This window comes from Microcaecilia unicolor, chromosome 2 (genome assembly GCF_901765095.1).
Source record: "Microcaecilia unicolor chromosome 2, aMicUni1.1, whole genome shotgun sequence".
NCBI classification, from domain to species: Eukaryota; Metazoa; Chordata; class Amphibia; order Gymnophiona; family Siphonopidae; genus Microcaecilia; species Microcaecilia unicolor.
The window spans coordinates 659521422-659540670 of NC_044032.1; the positions used below are offsets into that span (position 1 = coordinate 659521422).

Below are 19249 nucleotides of genomic sequence, written 5' to 3' on the forward strand. Positions count from 1 at the left end.
AAACCCAGAGAGGCCCAACCCACACCAATGCAGCACCCTGAAGCACTTGAAGCCAGTACACCCAAAGAGAGGTAGAGCTAACTCAGTCCACCCACACAGCTGCAGTATACTGAAGCAATTAGAGTCATGCTGCTGGAAGCTGCCCGCATAGAGAGACAGAGCTAGCTCAGAAAGGACAGACAAAAGAAACAGAAGCCAGCTAAGAAGCCGACCACCAGGAAAAAGGTAAGTTTGAGAGGGGTTCTGACCACAATCATAACAACTAACTACTAATCATTTCTATAGCACTACTAGATGTACGCAGTGCTGTACACATTATAAGCAGGTACTTCCTCTGTCCCCAGAGGGCTGACTATCTGTTGTACCTTGTTAATATGATCATGAGTCCTTGTGCCTAGGCCGAGGCTTAGGAAGGATCTTGGCCAAGGCCTAGGGTTGACCAATCAGGCGCTAAGCAATACCATGGGCCACAAGGCCCTGCACACTCAGGACAATCAACAAGCACCACCAGAAAAGGGAGATAGACCACTCAGCCGGGCCGCAAGGCCGATCCTGAACCCACTCGTGCAGAGTCCAAGCATACGGGCTGCAAGGCCAAACTGGAACCAAATCATACACTAGGGAAGGGAAAAGAACAGCGAGGGGTCCTCAAAGGGACTGGAGCTCAAGTAGCGCACACAGTGCCAGCTAGTAACACAAAGGGAAGGGCAACAGACAAAACTGGCAGATACAGACTACAACCAGAGGGAGAGAATACAAACAAAGGCTACACAGTAACTCAGGTAGCGGAGAGCAAAGCCCAAAGGGAAAAAGGGAAAGCCAGGATCAGAATGGGACACTATAGACACAGAACCTACAAGAGCAAAGCTCCACAGGAACGGCTGAACAGGGAAAAACAGACTGAAGGAAAAGGCTGCCTTCAAATATAAGGACAGGAAAGAAGCAGGCACACAAGAGTACAGAAAGGGGTAAGGCAGACACCAGAGAAAGTCAGCCTAAAAGAGGCAGGGCTCACAGAAGGCAAATACCAAGCATTGCACATAAAGGGTTAATACTGAGTAAAGAGAAACTAAACGAACAAGCAGGAACGAGTTTACCACGGACAGAAAGGCTGCCTAACAGAGGCAGGGAGAAACGAGGCAGAGGACAGACCCAGCTGCACGGCAGATAAGCAATCAAGGACACGCTGGTTACAACCACCACACACACACACACACACACACACCACAAACAAAAAGGAGAGCAAGCAAAACTCCTGAAAATACACACTGGGCCTCGAGCACATACAGAGTAGGAGAACCAGAGCTCAGCTGACAGGAATTAACGCTAGAGCGTCCGTCCGCTGTAGGGAGAGGTAAGTTTAAATAGGTCTGACTTCTGACGTCTGCTGCTTTAGACGTCAGCTCAATCCCTGACAGGCCAATCAGAAGAAGCGAGTCCCAGTCATTCCCCTGTCTGTCTCAGTAGAATCATAACATACCTGAGGCCATGGAGGGTTAAGTTTCTGTACTGTGTTCTGTCTGTTTGCTCTTTTAGGAACGGATGCTGTGCTATGTTTGTGATGTCATTCTTCTTGTCAGTGAATTTATTACATGACCTCTGTGTTGTGTATTCTTCATAGGGAACGGGAGTCTGCTGTCTCCTCACTCTTGGATATTAGCGTTTCCTGTCATAAAACTGGACTGCTTTTCCATCTATTTTTTGTTTAAATGTAAGAAAGGTGGTATATTAAATTCAATAAACCATCTACTTTTCAATGTATAGTCTATCAAATCTCCAAAGTAAATAAATAAATAACAGTAATAGATTTATTTATTTCTGTCTTTGAGCAGAAGGTGGTGCTAGAGCGCTTGACCTGTTTCTCTGTCTCTGTGGACCCAGAACTATCGGGTGCTGCTTCTGCAGCTCTCTCCGCTTGCTCAGTCTCGCAGGCAGAATCAAACCCACACTTCATGGAGCCAAACATGGAGGGTATGTAGTCAGTTGCAGTACAGATGACACCTTTCCTTCCTGTGCCGTTAAAGGCTTCTAATTTTGTGTGAGCAAGGGCTTTGGAGTAACTGTTGTCAGTTGCATTACAGGAGGTGTGTGTGGGCAAAGTGACTGCGGAGGAGAGATGGCAGATCCCAGAGTGCAAATCTAAGAGACAGGGATCTGTGCACTTGTAATAGCTCAGCACAGTCTTATCGGTTCTTTCCGTAGTCAAAGAGACTTCCCTTCCCTTCTCCCTTGCAGGTTCTGTGTGGCTGCAGGAGGGTCATGAGACTGGAGAAGCTGTGGTTGAAATGTACTGGAACGGCACACGGGGAGCCATTTGTGGTTGTGAGTGGAAAGACGAGAATGCGTCTGTCGTATGTTGCCAGCTCCAGCATGGGTACATGAAATGGAGGAATTAAGAATAATGCAGTTAGAATGTAGCCACGTGACCCTGAATCTTTTAAGTTAGGGAACTTGCTGGAGGTCGTACAGTGAAACTGTGGATGGAATTAGAATTGGGGGTGGGGTGGGGAGGGACAGTTGATACCCCTGCCTGTGTGCACTTAACTGGAGAGTTTTGCTGAATAGCTGCTCTCCGACTGCCGCAGCGCTCTCTGGCTAGTACTGCTGGGGTGGTCCAGGGGCAGAGTCAAGGTGGACCTGGAAGTTCTTTGGGCATCGTTGATATTCACTGCCAGTGTCCAGATGACGATCCAGCTAGCCGGACCGAAGAAACTGCCGTCTTAACTTCTCCAGATAGTTACCAGCGCTGAAAATTGGCCGGACCCAGCTGCAAAAGTTGCATACATTCAGTGGTGGTATCCAGATTAGACCTAGCTCTGAGTATCTAGGCCAGTTCAGCCTGTGGTGGTCAGTCCCTTCACTGGCTCCCTATCCGTTTTCGCATTCTGTTCAAACTTCTTCTACTAACCTATAAATGTACTCACTGTGCTGCTCCCCAGTATCTCTCCACACTCGTCCTTCCCTACACCCCTTCCCGTGCACTCCGCTCCATGGATAAATCCTTCTTATCTGTTCCCTTCTCCACAACTGCCAACTCCAGACTTCGCGCCTTCTGTCTCGTTGTCCCATCCTTGGCCACCTTTAAATCTAGACTGAAAGCCCACCTCTTTAACATTGCTTTTGACTCGTAACCACTCGCCTCCACCTACCCTCCTCTCTTCCTTCCCGTTCACATTAATTGGTTTGATTTGCTTACTTTTTTTTTTTTGTCTATTAGATTGTAAGCTCTTTGAGCAGGGACTGTCTTTCTTCTATGTTTGTGCAGCGCTGCGTACGCCTTGTAGCGCTATAGAAATGCTAAATAGTAGTAGTAATAGTAATGTTGCCAGCCCAATTGACTCAAAAGAGAGACAGACGCAAATGGCAGGTAGACTGGCAGAGACAGGGCTATTATTTATATTTAAGAGAGATGCCACAATACACAGACACAAATGGAAGGTAACTTCTACTGCCCTGTTAAGCAAGAACACTCTATCTTTAGTAAATCACATTTCAAGGAAGTGAGCCTTTCTAGCATTCATTTACCAACAAGTCCATAAACCACTACTAAATGGATTTGGGAAAAATCCACAATTCCAGGAATAACATGTATAGAATGTTTGTACGTTTGGGAAGCTTGCCAGGTGCCCTTGGCTTGGATTGGCCACTGTTGTGGACAGGATGCTGGGCTCAATGGACCCTTGGTCTTTTCCCACTGTGTCATTACTTATGTTATGTACTTATGTACTTAACCTGACAATATATTTTGTTTCCAGCGGTTTTTATAAAATAAACACACAGATAAAAACCACTTCGGAAACAAAATATATTGTCAACTTGGGAAAGGATGTTAAAAAGTTCACTTCCTTGAAATGTGATTTACTCTTGCTTAAAGGGCAGTATAAGTTACACGTGTATCATCAGAACTTAGGCACACACAAGTGAGTTATGTCCATCAACCAGCGGATGGAAACAGAAAAAAAGTAGTTCCATATGATTTAAGGGCATTGTATAGCCTCAGAATGCTCAGTCTCCCAAGTGGATTGTTCATGGATGTGCAGCTCTACCCTGGTGCTTCAGTTTCTGACCCAGGCCCAGGTGCACAAAACCTAACGAGCTAGCAGCGTGGGTTTTACCGGTTTAGCGAGCACGGAGTTCAACCAGACATGCACAAAAGGATTCTGCAAGCTCTTTTTCTGTCACGATAGCAGCTAACGAAAATTTTGTGCAAAGCTATTATAATGAGCTGATTACTAAACAAGTGTACATGCAAAGCAATGCACAGCTGTTTTCCGAGCGATGCACAGAAGCAGCCCCTACCTTTACGTTCGGAAATTTAACAGGAGGTCTGGAGCTGTTGGTCCTGACAGTTTCGTGGTTGCAAGTACTCCACAGCCACTCCAGAGGGTTCTCTGCCACTCCTGCAAGAGGAGAAGGACTTGCAGGGAGAAACAAGATGCTCCAGAGCAGCCTCGTCCTGCTATTGTCAGGATAAAAATCCTTTTTTTAATTTTGTTCTTCATTGCCTGGAGCAGCCCTGCAGGCACCCACCCTTCACCTCAACCTCCCACGGCAGTGAAGTGCAACGAATCTTCAGCAGTGCCGTCACATAGCTGTCAAATGAAGAGGCAACTTTTGTCTAGGGGCTGGACTAGCTGCTGCAAGTGGGATTGGTGCTCGCTGAAGCAGCATGGGTGGAGAGCGTCACGCGTTTCTACAGCGAGCGCTTTAGAAATGTTAAATAGTAGTAGTAAATAGTAGTTACCCAAAGAGGCGAGAGACTCGTTGTTTGCTGTTTCATGTTTCTAGCAGAGAGGAGTCTTTTGTTTCGCAGTTATAAGGAAAAAAAAAACGACAGCGGCTTTCATACATGCAGCTTCTTTGCATGTATGAAAGTCTTGTACATAGCGACTGACTGTTCTGCGCGTGCTCTGCTGGCCAACTGGCTTCCCCCCCCTATTGCATATAAATGAGCGATTCGCTTTACGGGGACCTTAATGCATCTGGCTGTCAATGTTCTGGGTTTCAGTTGTGTCACTCTCAGCAGCAGCTGCTCCTCTTGGATCGGCAGGTCTTGGAGCGCCGATCGCTACCAGTAGCGGTAGCGATCGGCACCATCAACTCAAAACAATCCGTGCGCACACGGGGGACGGGGCCTATGAGCAAAGGCATTTTTGAGAGGGTGCGATGCCGTGCGAGCAGCCTCTCTTCTCACGCGAATTCCCTTGATACTTGAACCTGCTACTGAAAAGGACGCGGATGTGTGTACTCCTGTCCTCACTCCGGAGCGTTGGTTTCCTTGTTTGCTTTGGTTCTGTCAATACAAGTAAGTCCTCCTATCGCTGTTTGCTGGTGTGTTCAACTGCTTATGCTTTGATTTTCAGTTTCACAAAAAATAAAAAAATGTGAGACTAGATTTCGTTATAAATGACTAGGAAGATGTTTCTGAGGTGTCTTGCGATCAAATTATAAATCTGAAGGTTTGTAGTTTATAAGTGTCCTGGATACAACATGGAGGTTAGAGGTGAGTAAATATGTCATTTATTTTGAGAAAACCAGGTTATTTGCTGCGCCCTTTCCTTAAAATATTGAAGAATTTTTGATGCCTGAGCTTGAATACTAGTGTTCTCAGACCAGACCTACTATCAAATTCAAAAGGAAATTGTGGCACGCCACACATTGGATGTCAGGAGAGGTGCTGACTCTGAGGCAGGTTTTATATAATTACTAGTAAAAGAGGTCCGTTTCTGGAGCAAATGAAACGGGCGCTAGCAAGGTTTTCCTCCCCAACACCCCCCCCTTCTCCCTCCCTCCCTCCCTACCTGCCGACCCCTTCGTCGTTCTGACGCCATTGCTCCACACCTCCTGAACGTACCGTGCGCCATTGCTCCGCCCTCGGTGTGTGACGCCATTGCTCCGCCCTCGACGTCATCACGTTTGATGCGAGGGCGGGGCCCCGAGACTTGGCGATTTCGGTGACTTCACCACCACGAACCCTTCGAACCCGTCTTGAAGGAAGTGACGTCAGTGGCTTGGCTTCACTGACGTCAGTGTCTTCAGAACGTTGCGGGTGAGTTTTATTATATAGGATAAGTCAAAATAAAAAATAAATATTTTGTTTCATGCAGATCTCTTTTGTTTAAACATAACTAAATGGGCTATAAGCCTCTAATGCAGTCCATTTTGTTCTTGTGATGACTTATACTGTGCCAAAATTGAAATTTGAAAACTCTTATCTCTATCTGGTCGTTAATAAAAGGAGCTCATTGTGAATACTATCCACCCTAAAAGGATGTTTTGTGGCTATACATGAGAATTATGATATGATCCATTGTTTCATATTGTTGACGGTCTGTGATGATGTCTGTATGGGTGGTGTGTTAGGGTCTGTCCAGTGTAATATTTATGGTACAGTAAGGTTCTGAGTGTGTTTTTGTACAAGTTTGTGCATAGTGTTTTGCAGTTGAGGGATTGTTGGCCTTATTGAGGTGACAAACATCAACACTTTAATTTTAGTTTGTCATAACACCAGACATGGTTTGGTTTTAGAATATTTTGGAGGATCTGGTGTTGAATTGTTCCATAGATGTGTATGTGGTTTAGTGTTGGTTAAGTGCTTGAAATAATTGAGTTTAAAATATGATATGTCATTTATGATATATAAATCCATTTTTACACACACATAGAAGGATTACTTGTCAATAACCAGCAGCCCTTCCTTGGGACTCAATCTCTTCTCCACCTTGACAAATTTATATACCGAATACACTGCAAGAAAACTTTCACTTGCTAACCTTCACTCTCACTAATTAGTGTGATACTTATAACTTTTCACATTTGGGATGGGTCACCCTTCGCTCCCCTAGAGTAGATTTATGGTGATGCACAAGTAAATAAGGTAATTATGGATGTAAGCCCCACCCTTGGCCCCACCCCTAACCCCACCCTCTTTAGCCTCCCCAAACAGTTGGGCCACTGACCGCCTATGGGAATCCTGGATGTGGTTTGAGAAGCGTGGGAAGAGGAACCCAGCCCGGGGAGGAACTTGGCTGAATACTTGTTCACCATGCAAACAAGGCTAAAGAAAGCCGGTGAAGCCACCAAGCTTTACCTGGAAAAGGCTCAAGTGGGTCAAGCATGAGCCTACAATCGGAAGGAAGTTTAACGGACCTTCCGGATAGAGTTCTAGTCCTTTTACCCTCTTCCGAAAGTAAGCTGTTCTGCAAGTGGCAAGGTCCTTATGAAGTTGTGGAAAGCACAAGACCTGTCAACTATAGGGTGGCACAGCCAGACAAGAGGAACAAGGCAAAGGTCTTCCAGGTCAACTTGTTGATGAAGTGGGTCCCCACGATGGCAGCCTTAGTTCAAGGAGACGACTTTGGGCCAGAGGTCCCAATAGATTCCAGACCCTCACAAGTTCCATTTAGCGACCAGTTCTCCAACCTGGAGAAGTTGGTACGCCAGAATGAAGATGTGTTTTCTGAAGTGCCATGTCAGATCTACCCGGCAACTCATGATATTGTCACCGAACCAGCTATCTAATCCCAGAAGCCCGGCAGCAAGCGGTAGCAAAGGAGGTCGCTGGAATGCTAAAAATGGGAGTTATTGAAGAGTTCACCAGTAACTGGGCATCTCCCATTGTGCTGGTACCAAAACCGGATGGGAGTATCTGGTTTTGCATTGATTTCCAGAAGGTGAATGCTGTCTCCAAGCTAGAAGGGCCTGATTTATTTCAACCCTGGACCTTACCAAGGGATATTGGCAGGTACGTCTCACCCCTGAGTCTGCCCCCCTTCAACCTCAATTCATGTCCTCTAGTTCTACCGCCTTCCCATCTCTGGAAAAGGTTTGTTTGCAGATTAATACCTGTCAAATATTTGAACGTCTGCCAAAAATATTTCTGCCTAGGCGTATTCTGTAAGCTGCGCCTAGATTTAGGCACGGTTTATTGAATATGCCTAGCGGCCATGCCTGAGCCTAACTCTAGACGCATCCATTTATTCCAAATAAAACTAGGGGTAAATACTGGCGCCTAAGGCGCTGAGCAGGTGTCTTCTATAACTGTTGGCACAGATTTTTGGAACGCCCACAGCCATGCCCCCTTTTTGGCAGCGCGCATTAGAATTTACATGCACCACTTTACAGAATATGCCTTGCAAATTGTGCGAATAAATTCTAATTAATGCCAGTTAGTACAAGTAATTATCGGTGCTGATTGGCTTGTTAACTAATTAAAGTACACACGCAAATCCAGAATAGAACTGGATTTGCATGCACAATTTTGGTCACGCTATACAGAATCCGGGGGAATTTGTGCAGAGTTGTATAGACATGTGTACTTTTACAGTCTACTGCACAGACCACTAGGCTACTCCTTGTACTTATAAATACGCATAAAGTACATGCCTCAGAGCGGGTGAAAATTTGTGCCCTATTGGGAATAGGTCTGGGGGCATATATTCTACAGGCACATTCATACCTATTGCATTTATAAAATAGACTAGTAAAAAAGGCCCGTTTCTGACACAAATGAAACGGGCGCTTGCAAGGTTTTCCTCGGAGTGTGTATGTTTGAGAGAGTGTGTGTGAGAGTGACTGTGTGAGAGAGAGAGTGAATGTGTGTGTGTGTGTGTGACAGAGAGAGAGTGAGACTGGGTGCGAGTGTGTCTGTGAGAGAGAGAGTGGATGCGAGTGTGTCTGTGAGAGAGAGAGTGTGTGTGATTCTTCTCTCTCCCCTGCCCCCCCTCCAGCCACCCAGCGATTCTCCTCTCTCCCTTGCCCCCCCTCCAGCCACCCAGCGATTCCCCTCGCTCCCCTGATTACCTCCTTTGAAGCGGCTGCGTTATTGAAAGCCCTGCCCGTCTCTAGCCTTCCCTTTGAGTTTGTTCCCTCAGAGTCCCGCCCTCGCGGAAAGAGGAAATGACATCAGAAGGTGGGACACTGAGGGAACGAACTCAAAGGGAAGGCTGGAGACGGGCAGGGCTTTCAATGACGCGGCCGCTTCAAAGGAGGTAATCAGGGGAGCGAGGGGAATCGCTGGGTGGCTGGAGGGGGGGCAAGGGAGAGAGGAGAATCGCTGGGTGGCTGGAGGGGGGGGGGCAGGGGAGAGAGGAGAATCACTGGGTGGCTCAGGAGAGACCTGTGAAGTGACGCATGCGCGGCACGTCGGCCACAGCTCATTTATATAGTAGGATGGTTTTTTGGATGTATTCTAGGCTCTGTGTTATGCAATTTTCCTCTAAATAACACAGGGGATAAAAGGGCTCCTTGAGAGACTTCATATTCTGAATCCATAGGGGCTGAAATCTGCCATTTTATAGGACAGTCTGTGATCTACTAGTAAGAAAACTCTCAAGCCTGACACTGGGGGTCGTACAGCCTTGATAACAACATTGCATGATCCACTGAGGCCACTGACTTATTCAAAGGAACCAGCACAGTTGAATACCTCTATGTGAACTGACCTGAACATCACCTAGTAATGAGACTAACACTGTCTTCATATGGCAGATATAACAAGAGCCTGATTGGAACTTGTCTAATTCAACCGAAAGAGTTCTAATTCCTGAAGGAGAAATCACTCAGTTCCTGGTATAGAGAATATCACACATCTGGAAGTACTTATGTCAGTCTTACAAAATAAAATGACTCCGCTGTCATATTTATCAATCTGAGGGAGATGGGAAAAAGCATAATTAAGTGGACAAGCTTGATGCAAAGAGTATCCTCTGAGATGTCCAACTATGACCCAGTTGTACAAGAACATCCATTGTAAGTTCTTATAATAAATCATAGGTCATTGATAACTTCTTGCAAAGTGCACATTAAGCAAAGAAAACGAAAGCTCTGAAAAAGCAATTAATGCAGAGATGGAAATTTCCCTTAAAGGAGTCAAAAGGTTAGGAATATTTACCGTTATCATGGGAGAATTCCCAATATATGAATCTTTCTTTATCTGCCTTCACCAAATTACAGCAAGTTACACTTTTGGCCCTTGAGAATAACTCTTGTAATAATACCAGCAGCCACGAGAAGACCTTGGTGCCGCTGACCTCCAAGTTTGTGTCACTGCTCATGGGTGGAGGAAAGGGAAGGAGGGGAGGATAAAGGTGAGCTGGATTTTCAGAAGGCGTTTGACAAAGTACCTCATGAAAGACTCCAGAGGAAATTGGAGAGTCATTGGATAGGAGGAAGTGTTCTATTGTGGATTAAAAACTGGTTAAAATATAGAAAACAGAGAGTAGGGTTAAATGGTCAGTATTCTCAATGGAGAAGGGTAGACAGTGGGATTCCCCAGGGGTCTGTGCTAGGACCACTGCTTTTTAACATATTTATAAATGACCTAGAGATGGGAGTAACTAGTGAGATAATTAAATTTGCTGACGAGACAAAGTTATTCAAAGTCATTAAATCGTGGGAGGATTGTGAAAACTTACAAGAGGACCTTACGAGACTGGTAGACTGGGCGTCTAAATGGCAGATAATATTTAATGTGAGCAAGTGCAAAGTGATGCATGTGGGAAAGAGGAACCCGAATTATAGCTACATCATGCAAGGTTCCACATTAGGAGTCATGGACTAGAGAGCTGCACGGGAACAGGGTTTGCAGGGAACCCGCGGGATTCCCACAGGGACAGAAGCAGTTCTGTGGGGTTCCTGCAGGGATGGAAGCAGTTCTGCGGGGTTCCCATGGAAGTGTAAGCTACACCTGCACCAGCCTCTCATCTACCAAGTATCAAGTTCTTTCAGTGCTGTCTCCTCCTCCTCTTCCTCCTTGCTTTAACAGCACAAATGTGGAAAATTTTCCATTAAGGAGGTGGTAGAGACACAAATGATGATGGAATTCAAAAAGGCATCGGATGAACACAGAGGATCTCTAATTAGAAAATGGAAGTTATAAAAAACCTAAAACGTGGTAAATGCAGTTAGCTTAGCAGAGTTTAAAAAAGGTTTGGACAGCTTCCTAAAGGAAAAGTCCATAGACCATTATTAAATTGGATTTGGGGAAAATCCACTATTTGTGGGATAAGCAGTATAAAATGTTTTGTACTTTTTTGGGATCTTGCCAGGTATTTGTGATCTGGATTGCCAATTGTTGGAAACAGGATGCTGGGTTTGATGGACCTTTGCTGTGTCCCAGTATGGCAATACTTATGTAGATTGATTATATATATATAAGAGAGATATATAGATAGATAGATGTAGAGAAAGAATGGACCCGGGTTAAGAGGAGAGGGACGAAAGGAAGAGACAGGGAGAGATTTTGGATCTGGGGGTGGGAGGGAGGGAGAGAGATTATCAGTCCTTTAGGGAAGGGAAGGGGGTTGAGATTTGATATATCACATTTCTGTGGTTACAATCAAAGCAGTGTTTTTCCTGAAATTTTATTAAGTTTTAAAGCACAATAACAATGAAAAATGCATATAGCATTTCAATAATAGTAAAAATGAAAAACCAGGTACGGTATAATAAATATAGTATTACTACTGTAGTTGTGGGATGCAAAGTTAAATGGTAATATGATACAATCAAAGCAGTGGAAGGTTAAAGGACTTGCCCTATCACAAGGAACTGCAGTGGGAAGTAAATAAAATAGCTTTAATTGTTTGATTAACCATGATTAAAGTGTTTAATTACCCAATTAATCACGATTAAATATTTTAATCGAAATGCAGCCCCACAGTTTTGCCATATTACCAATACAATACACTCCTACATTTTGAAAATTACTTCCAGCATCTAAGCTGTGATCGTCAGGAACAATGTTTCCTCCGCTCTGTCCCACTCTCTAGAAATTGATTCTGTGGAAATGCACTTCTGTTATGGGAAAATGAATTGTACATTCTATAACAAATATTCAACCTTTAATATCAGTGTAGAGCTGGCCATTTCTCTGCTTTTGAGCCTATTAGAATTGAACATATAGGGGGCAGTTGTATAACTGGGTGCTTAGATTCCGTCACGACATCTCTGTGCAAAGATTCCATTTTAAAATATGCTTATATTTAGGCATGCCCACTTACACCATGTCAATAGCAGGTATAAATGTGCCTTCCTAAATACAGCACTTTAGCACATACCTTATTCCACAGCCACCACACTCCCGGACTCGCTCCTCGTGGCCGCCGCTCCTGCGTCGGTTCCCTGAGGCAGGGGTTTGCAACTCCGGCATGCAGCTGCCGACAGCTGACTCCTTCTGGGAACCCACTGTCGGTGGACCTAGGAGCCAGTGGCGTAGCCAGGGGGGGTGCCAGGGGAGCGGCCGCTCACCCAAACGGAGTTCTGCCAGATCTGGCGCCTATTTTTTTTCAATGTGTTGCATTGAAAATGTCCTCTGGCACTGGCGGAAGTCCACTCTCGCTCACCCCGTGCCATCAACCTGGCTTCGCTTCTGCTAGGAGCATGCTCATTTGTTGTACGAAGCAGTGGCAGGTGCCACAGGATGATATCATGACGGGGCCCTACTTCAGACGCTCAGTACCGCACCTCAGTGCTTTCACGTTGCTAGCCCCAGTTCCTGCCTAGCCCTGCCAAGCTTCAGGTTCCTGCCACACATTAGCCAGTCTCCATGTCCTTCCAGGTTCCTGCCAAGCTCTGGTTCCTGCCATGCTTCAGCCTAGCTCCAGGGGATGGGACGACTTCCTTATGAGGAAAGGCTAAAGCGGCTAGGGCTCGTCAGCTTGGAGAAGAGACGGCTGAGAGGAGATATGATAGAGGTATATAAAATACTGAGTGGAGTGGAACAGGTATACTAGGACTTGGGGGCACGCAAAGAAGCTACTAAGTAAAACAAATTGGAGAAAATATTTCTTCACTTAACAAGTTATTAAACTCTGGAATTTGTTGCCAGAGAATGTGGTAAAAGCAGTTAACTTAGCAGGGTAATTTCCTAAAATGGACTTGGGAAAATCCACTGCATATGATAGTTTAAGCAGCATAAAATCAGTTTTGCTGTTCTGGGATCTTGCCAGGTATTTGTGACCTGGATTGACCACTGTTGGAAACAGGATACTGGGTTTGACGGACCTTCTGTACATTGCAGTATGGCAGTTCTTATATTTGTAAGTGGAGAGGCATTTTCGATAAAACATCTAAATCCGATTTTGTATATTTTGCTAGAAACATCCAAAAATTGAGTGGTGAACAAAGCCTTTTTGGAACTTGAAAAATGTCTTTTTGGTTTGAAAATTGCCCTTTTCCTAGACTTTTTGTGCTCAGTACATTTTTTTATGGGGGGGGGGGGGGGGGGGACTATTTTGGAAAATAAAATGTCCAAGAGAAAAACATCCAAAAACCAGCCTTTGGGATGTCTGGGGTCATCATTCTTAGTAGAGAGGCCACACAGACATCCTAAGAGAGTAGTGAGGCAGCCTAAGGGGCAGTGAAGTGGACTTCACATAAAAGGTCCCAGGTACACATCTCACCATAATCCCCTTATATTGAATGAAAAGCTCTCCAGGAGCAGAAAAATACCTACTGTACATCACTACAATAGCTCTAAAGCTTGCAGGTGTCACCTAGATGTAGGTACAGTAGGTATTTGGAAGACACACACTTTCCACCACAAGTGTACCAGTTAGAGTGGGATATGGGCCTGGGTCCCCTTCTCTACAGTCCACTGCACTGACCACTAGGCTGCTCCTGGGACCTGCTTCATGCTCTAATAGGAATGGCATCATATCTGAAGCTGTTGTAGAGCCTGGTATGTGCTATCACTGTCACATCTTAGGGGGCTTGGAGAGGCTCAGTGACCACTGGGGGAGTAAGGGGAGGGGGGTGTGCCTTAATCCATCCAGTGGTCATTTAGGGCACCTTTTAGTCACTTAGTCATGACTGAAATAGTTCTAGCCAAAAACATCTTAATTTTGACCTTAAACATTTTCATTTTGTTCCATTATTGCAGAAGAACGATTGTCTTCTGGGGCCACCCATGTCCTGCCCAAAATATGCCCCTTTGAAATTTGGACGAACTGTGGCGCAAAGCGTTTAAAACTAGGGTGTCGAAAATTGCAGCTTGGACATTTTTGAGAGAAAAACGTCCTTCTGCCACTTTTTGATATTTTTTGTTTTGAAAATGAGCCCCTAGAGAAGGGTGTTATATTAAAACTGTCAAGATTTTCAAAAAGATTGCACAAACTTAGCTTGTTCTTGACAGTCTGGTGAGACCTAAGATTTCAACCTACAGACCTAACTGCATTTGTTGTGTAACAGAATTCTGTCATAATCTCGTCCTCTGGGGAATGGTTTCACCCAGTTAATTAATTAATTTATTTGTAGCATTTGTATCCCACATTTCCCCACCAATTTGCAGGCTGAATGTGGCTTACATTATGCAGTAATGGCGATCGCCATTTCCGGGTACAGAATTACAAACGGTATTGCATTAATCTTGCAGGCCTTCAAATATGATGCAACTTAACACGTAAGAAAGGTCTTAATTTTCTTCAGCCATTAGAAGGAAGAGTGAGTAATTTTTACAGATGCCTAGGCCCAGGAGTGGAAGAAGTTGCTTTTCTCTGTGCGAGATGCTACTGTGAATTCATGAAATCATGAGAGTAGCCAGAGTGGAGGTGATTCGTGTACTGTCCTGGGCAAGACTTCAATGATTTTCTAGAGCTCTTGAACCTGACAGCAGAATAACAGCCCAGGCTGCCAGAAAAGGGCTGAAAAATCATCAGATATTTGAAACAGATGGTCTGGAAATTTATATGCGTTCTGTGAGGGTCACGTCAGCCATTCTGCTAGAGTTAGGGGCCGGGGTGTCTTCTGTGAACGATGCCTTTATACTTTTTGGAAATGATTTTCTACCTAAAGCCAGGATAAATGTTTTAAAACCTTTACTGTTGGTGGAAAATGTTGTGTAGTCTTTGTTTTAAGGCATGGATTTAGGGTTCATGTAGCTTTTCTTTCTAATAACTGAGGTGTGATTGATCAGGAGGATATGTGACATTAGTAGGGGGGAAAGATATGAGCAACCTGTTTAAAGTAGATGTGCAGTCTTCTTTATTTATTTACAAAGGCTTGATATAGAATTAAGCTAAAAAGGAGAGAGAAAAGAGAAGTATAAAGAAATCAAAACCAAAAAGAAATTAGGTGCATGTCATATGCAGTAGAGAATAGCAGGACAGGGAAGGAGAAGGGAGGGACTAATTTGTGTCTTGGTAAATATTCAGAAACAGCCAGGTCTTAAGCAGCTTTTTGAATTTTGGGAAAGATACTTTGAGTCTGATGTTCAGTGGTAGGTAATTCTATAGATGTGGTATTCGTCCCAGAGTACTGATAGAACTGAAAATTGAACTTGCGGCATTATTGTTTGTAAAATCGAGCATGGTACCGGAAGATTGGAGGGTGGCCAATATAACGTCGATTTTTAAAAAAGGTTCCAGAGAAGATCCGGGAAATTATACACCGGTGAGTCTGACGTCGGTGCTGGGCAAAATGGTAGAGACTATTATTAAGAACAAAATTACAGAGCATATTCAAAAGCATGGATTAATGAAATGTGGAGGGGCATAATCGAAAGGGGTGCCCAAGTTTTCCTGAGGATGTCCTCACAGGACGTCCCAGCAAAGGGGCGGGGAAACCCGTATTATCGAAACAAGATCGGCGTCCATCTTTCATTTCGATAATACGGTCGGGGACGCCCAAATCTTGACATTTAGGTCATCCCTAGAGATGGTTGTCCTTAGACTTGGTCGTTTCTGATTTTTGGCGATAATGGAAACTAAGGACGCCCATCTCAGAAATGACCAAATGCAAGCCCTTTGGTCATGGGAGGAGCAAATATTCGTAGTGCACTGGTCCCCCTGACATGCCAGGACACCAACCGGGCACCCTAAGGGGCACTGCAGTGGACTTCAGAAATTGCTCCCAGGAACATAGCTCCCTTATCTTGTGTGCTGAGCCCCCCAAAACCCACTACCCACAACTGTACACCACTACCATAACCCTTACGAGTGAAGGGGGCACCTAGATATGGGTACAGTGGGTTTGTGGTGGGTTTTGGAGGGCTCACATTTACCACCACAAGTGTAATAGGTAGGGGGGGATGGGCCTGGGTCCGTCTGCCTGAAGTGCACTGCACCCACTAAAACTGCTTCAGGGACCTGCATACTGCTGTGATGGACCTGAGTATGACATTTGAGGCTGGCAAAAAATATTTTTAAAGTTATTTTTTGAGGGTGGGAGGGGGTTAGGTATCACTGGGGGAGTAAGGGGAGGTTATCCCCGATTCCCTCTGGTGGTCATCTGGTCAGTTCGGGCACCTTTTTGTACCTTGGTCATAAGAAAAACTGGACCAGATAAAGTCGTCCAAATGCTCTTCAGGGATGCCCTTTTTTTTCCATTATGGGTCGAGGATGCCTATGTGTTAGGCCCGCCCAAGGCCCGCCTCTGCTACACCTTCGCCATGCCCTTGTGAATTTTGGTTGTCTCTGCGACGGAAAGCAGTTGGGGACGCCCAAAATCGGCTTTCGATTATGCTGATTTGGGCGACCCTGTGAGAAGGACGCCCATCTTCCGATTTGTGTCGAAAGATGGGCGTCCTTCTCTTTCGAAAATAAGCCTGAAAGTCAACATGGATTTAGTGAAGGGAAATCTTGCCTCACCAATCTACTACATTTCTTTGAAGGGGTGAAAAAAACATGTGGATAAAGGTGAGCCGGTTGATACTGTGTATCTGGATTTTCAGAAGGCGTTTGACAAGTGCAATTCCGTTCCTTTTATCTTGCTGCACCTCACGCCTGGAATAGACTACCCGAGCCTGTACGTCTAGCCCTGTCTTTGGCCGTTTTCAAGTCCAAACTTAAAGCCCACCTCTTTACCACTGCTTTTGACGCCTAACCACTACTACCTTGCCCTGTCCTTTTATCCTCACCTCTTTATTCCCTTACCGTTATTGTTCTGTCTGTTTACCTGTCTGTTTACCTGTCTTATCTAGATTGTAAGCTCTTTGAGCAGGGACTGTCTTTTGTGTATGGTGTACAGCACTGCGTATGCCTTGTAGCGCTATAGAAATGATAAGTAGTAGTAGTATGAATGCTAGCTCCTCCCACGACCAAAGGGCTTTCATTTGGTCGTTTCTGAGATGGGCGTCCTTGGTTTCCATTATCGCCGAAAATCAGAAACGACCAAGTCTAGGGACGACCAAAATTTCAAGATTTGGGCGTCCACGACCATATTATCGAAACGAAAGATGGACATCCATCTTGTTTCGATAATATGGGTTTCCCCGCCTCTCCATTGGGACGTTTTGTGAGGACGTCCTCAGCAAAACTTGGGCGTCCCTTTCGCTTATGCCCCTCCATGGGACCTTACATCTGATATGCATACTTTTTTTAAAAAATTTGGACTTTGAAAAATACAAAGGATATAAAACATTTGTCTGAAGCTGCTCTTCTCCAAGCACAGGAAACCGCCCAGCAGTCTTCTAAAATAAATTCTTTGGAGTCTAAAATTCAGATGCTGGAATCATTGGGTACAGTTTCAATTAAGGAAAAGAATTTTGCACATCGTCAATTGGAGTATTTGGAAAATCAAGTTAGGAGACATAATTTGAGACTGCTCAACTTTCCCATGTCACCTCTGATTTCACCTGTAGACATGGTTAAGAAATATTTGATTGAAATCCTGGGGATGTCAGGAGACTCTTTACCACTTATAACTCGAGCTCAGTATTTGCTGGGGAAATTTCCTGATAAGATTTCTCCAGATCAAGCTGGAGATGGCATGAACATCCTTCTTGGAATCATCATTGGAAGTAATTACACAGAGAACTACTATGGTGGTATCTTTCGCATTGGAGATGGATTACAATGCTGCTTTGAAGCTTTCATTTAGACATTTAGATATGTTGTTTTTTGGTTCTAAAGTTAGGATATTTCCTGATCTTTCAAAAGCAACACAGAAAAGGCGCAAGGCCTTTTTGGCCTTTCAACCAAGGATTTTGGCCTTGGGTGCCAATTTTGTATTGAGATTTCCTTGTTTACGTTTTGTGCTATTTCAGAGTAAACAGCAACTGGAGGATTTTCTTGTAGCCAGAGAAGGAATAAATATTGTATAGTCTCAAACGAACACTGTAGTGACAGGTTGGGGGGGCACTGTATGGGTATGCGATAATCGAGTGATATCCTTTTTTCCTTGTTTCTTTTCTTAAAATTCTTGGATCCTACATATTGTGGACGAAAGTGTTTTTCTTTTTCTTTCTCATATCATTATGTGTAAAGTACATTGTATTTATTCCCAATTTCTATTTTATCTCATTTGCTTTTTGGATATATTGTTAAAAGAATTAATTTAAAAAAGGGCTTTGGAGAAGAGCCAGGCTTTCACCTGCTTCCTGAAGTAGAGGTAGTCTCGAGTTATACGTAGCCCCTCTGGGTGTAAATTCCAGAGCGTGGGGGCTACTCCTGAGAAGGCTGGCTGGCTGGTGGGTATCACTTTGTACAATTTCATTTTGATGAGGGGGCAGATAATGATGATCCTTGAGAGGACCTTTGAGGTCTTAAAGGTGCGTAAAGGGTTAACTTATTCTTTAAGTACTCTGGCCCTTTTTGTCTGAGGGCCTTGAAAATCATACAGAGAGTTTTAAATTTGGCCCTTTAAGGTAATGGTAGCCAGTGTAGTTTTTGCAGGAAGGATGTGATGTGATCACGCCACTTGCAGCTTTCTATCAGTCGTGCTGTAGAATTCTGAATTAGTTGGAGCTGATACAAACTCTTTTTGGTTTTGCCAGTGTACAGGGCATTACAGTAATCTAGTCGTGATGTTATCATGGCTTGGATCACTGTGGTCAGACTCGTCTTTTCAATATATGGAGAGAGATTTCGTAGCTGCCGTAGATGATAGAAACAATTTTTGAAGGCTGTTTCAATTTGTGGGATCAGAGTGAGTGATGAGTCTAGTATCCCAAAATTCATGACCTGGGATTTTAGAGGGAGTTCATACTTTCCAAAAGGTGTTTTGAAGTTGATTTTAAACATCAATTAATCATGGAAAAGGCATCAGTCAAATCCTGGCCTAATGGCGCTGTCAGTTGGATATTATCATCAGCACAGAAAATTCACATGCCTCTAAGGTATGGGATCTCATTCTAGCCCTTGGGAAACACCTAACCAGTCAGGTTTTCAGGATACCCACTATGAGTGTGTATGAGATAGATTTGCATACAATGGAGATGGGAAATGTAAATTTATCGCATGTATTATGTATTTAGTTCACACCTTTCCGATGGCAGTTCAAGACAGGTTACATTCAGGTACAGTATATATTT

General features: G+C 44.4%; 1 protein-coding gene across 1 annotated transcript in view; it reads left to right on the forward strand.

The window, feature by feature from the left end:
- The first annotated feature begins 1910 nt into the window (after positions 1-1910).
- Positions 1911-19249, forward strand: part of PRSS12 (serine protease 12) — an 80970-nt gene continuing 63631 nt past the window's right edge. The window contains exon 1 of the mRNA XM_030192722.1: positions 1911-1971. Coding sequence (XP_030048582.1) covers positions 1953-1971 — 19 coding nt within the window. The 5' untranslated portion in view covers positions 1911-1952. The remainder of the gene's footprint in view (positions 1972-19249) is intronic.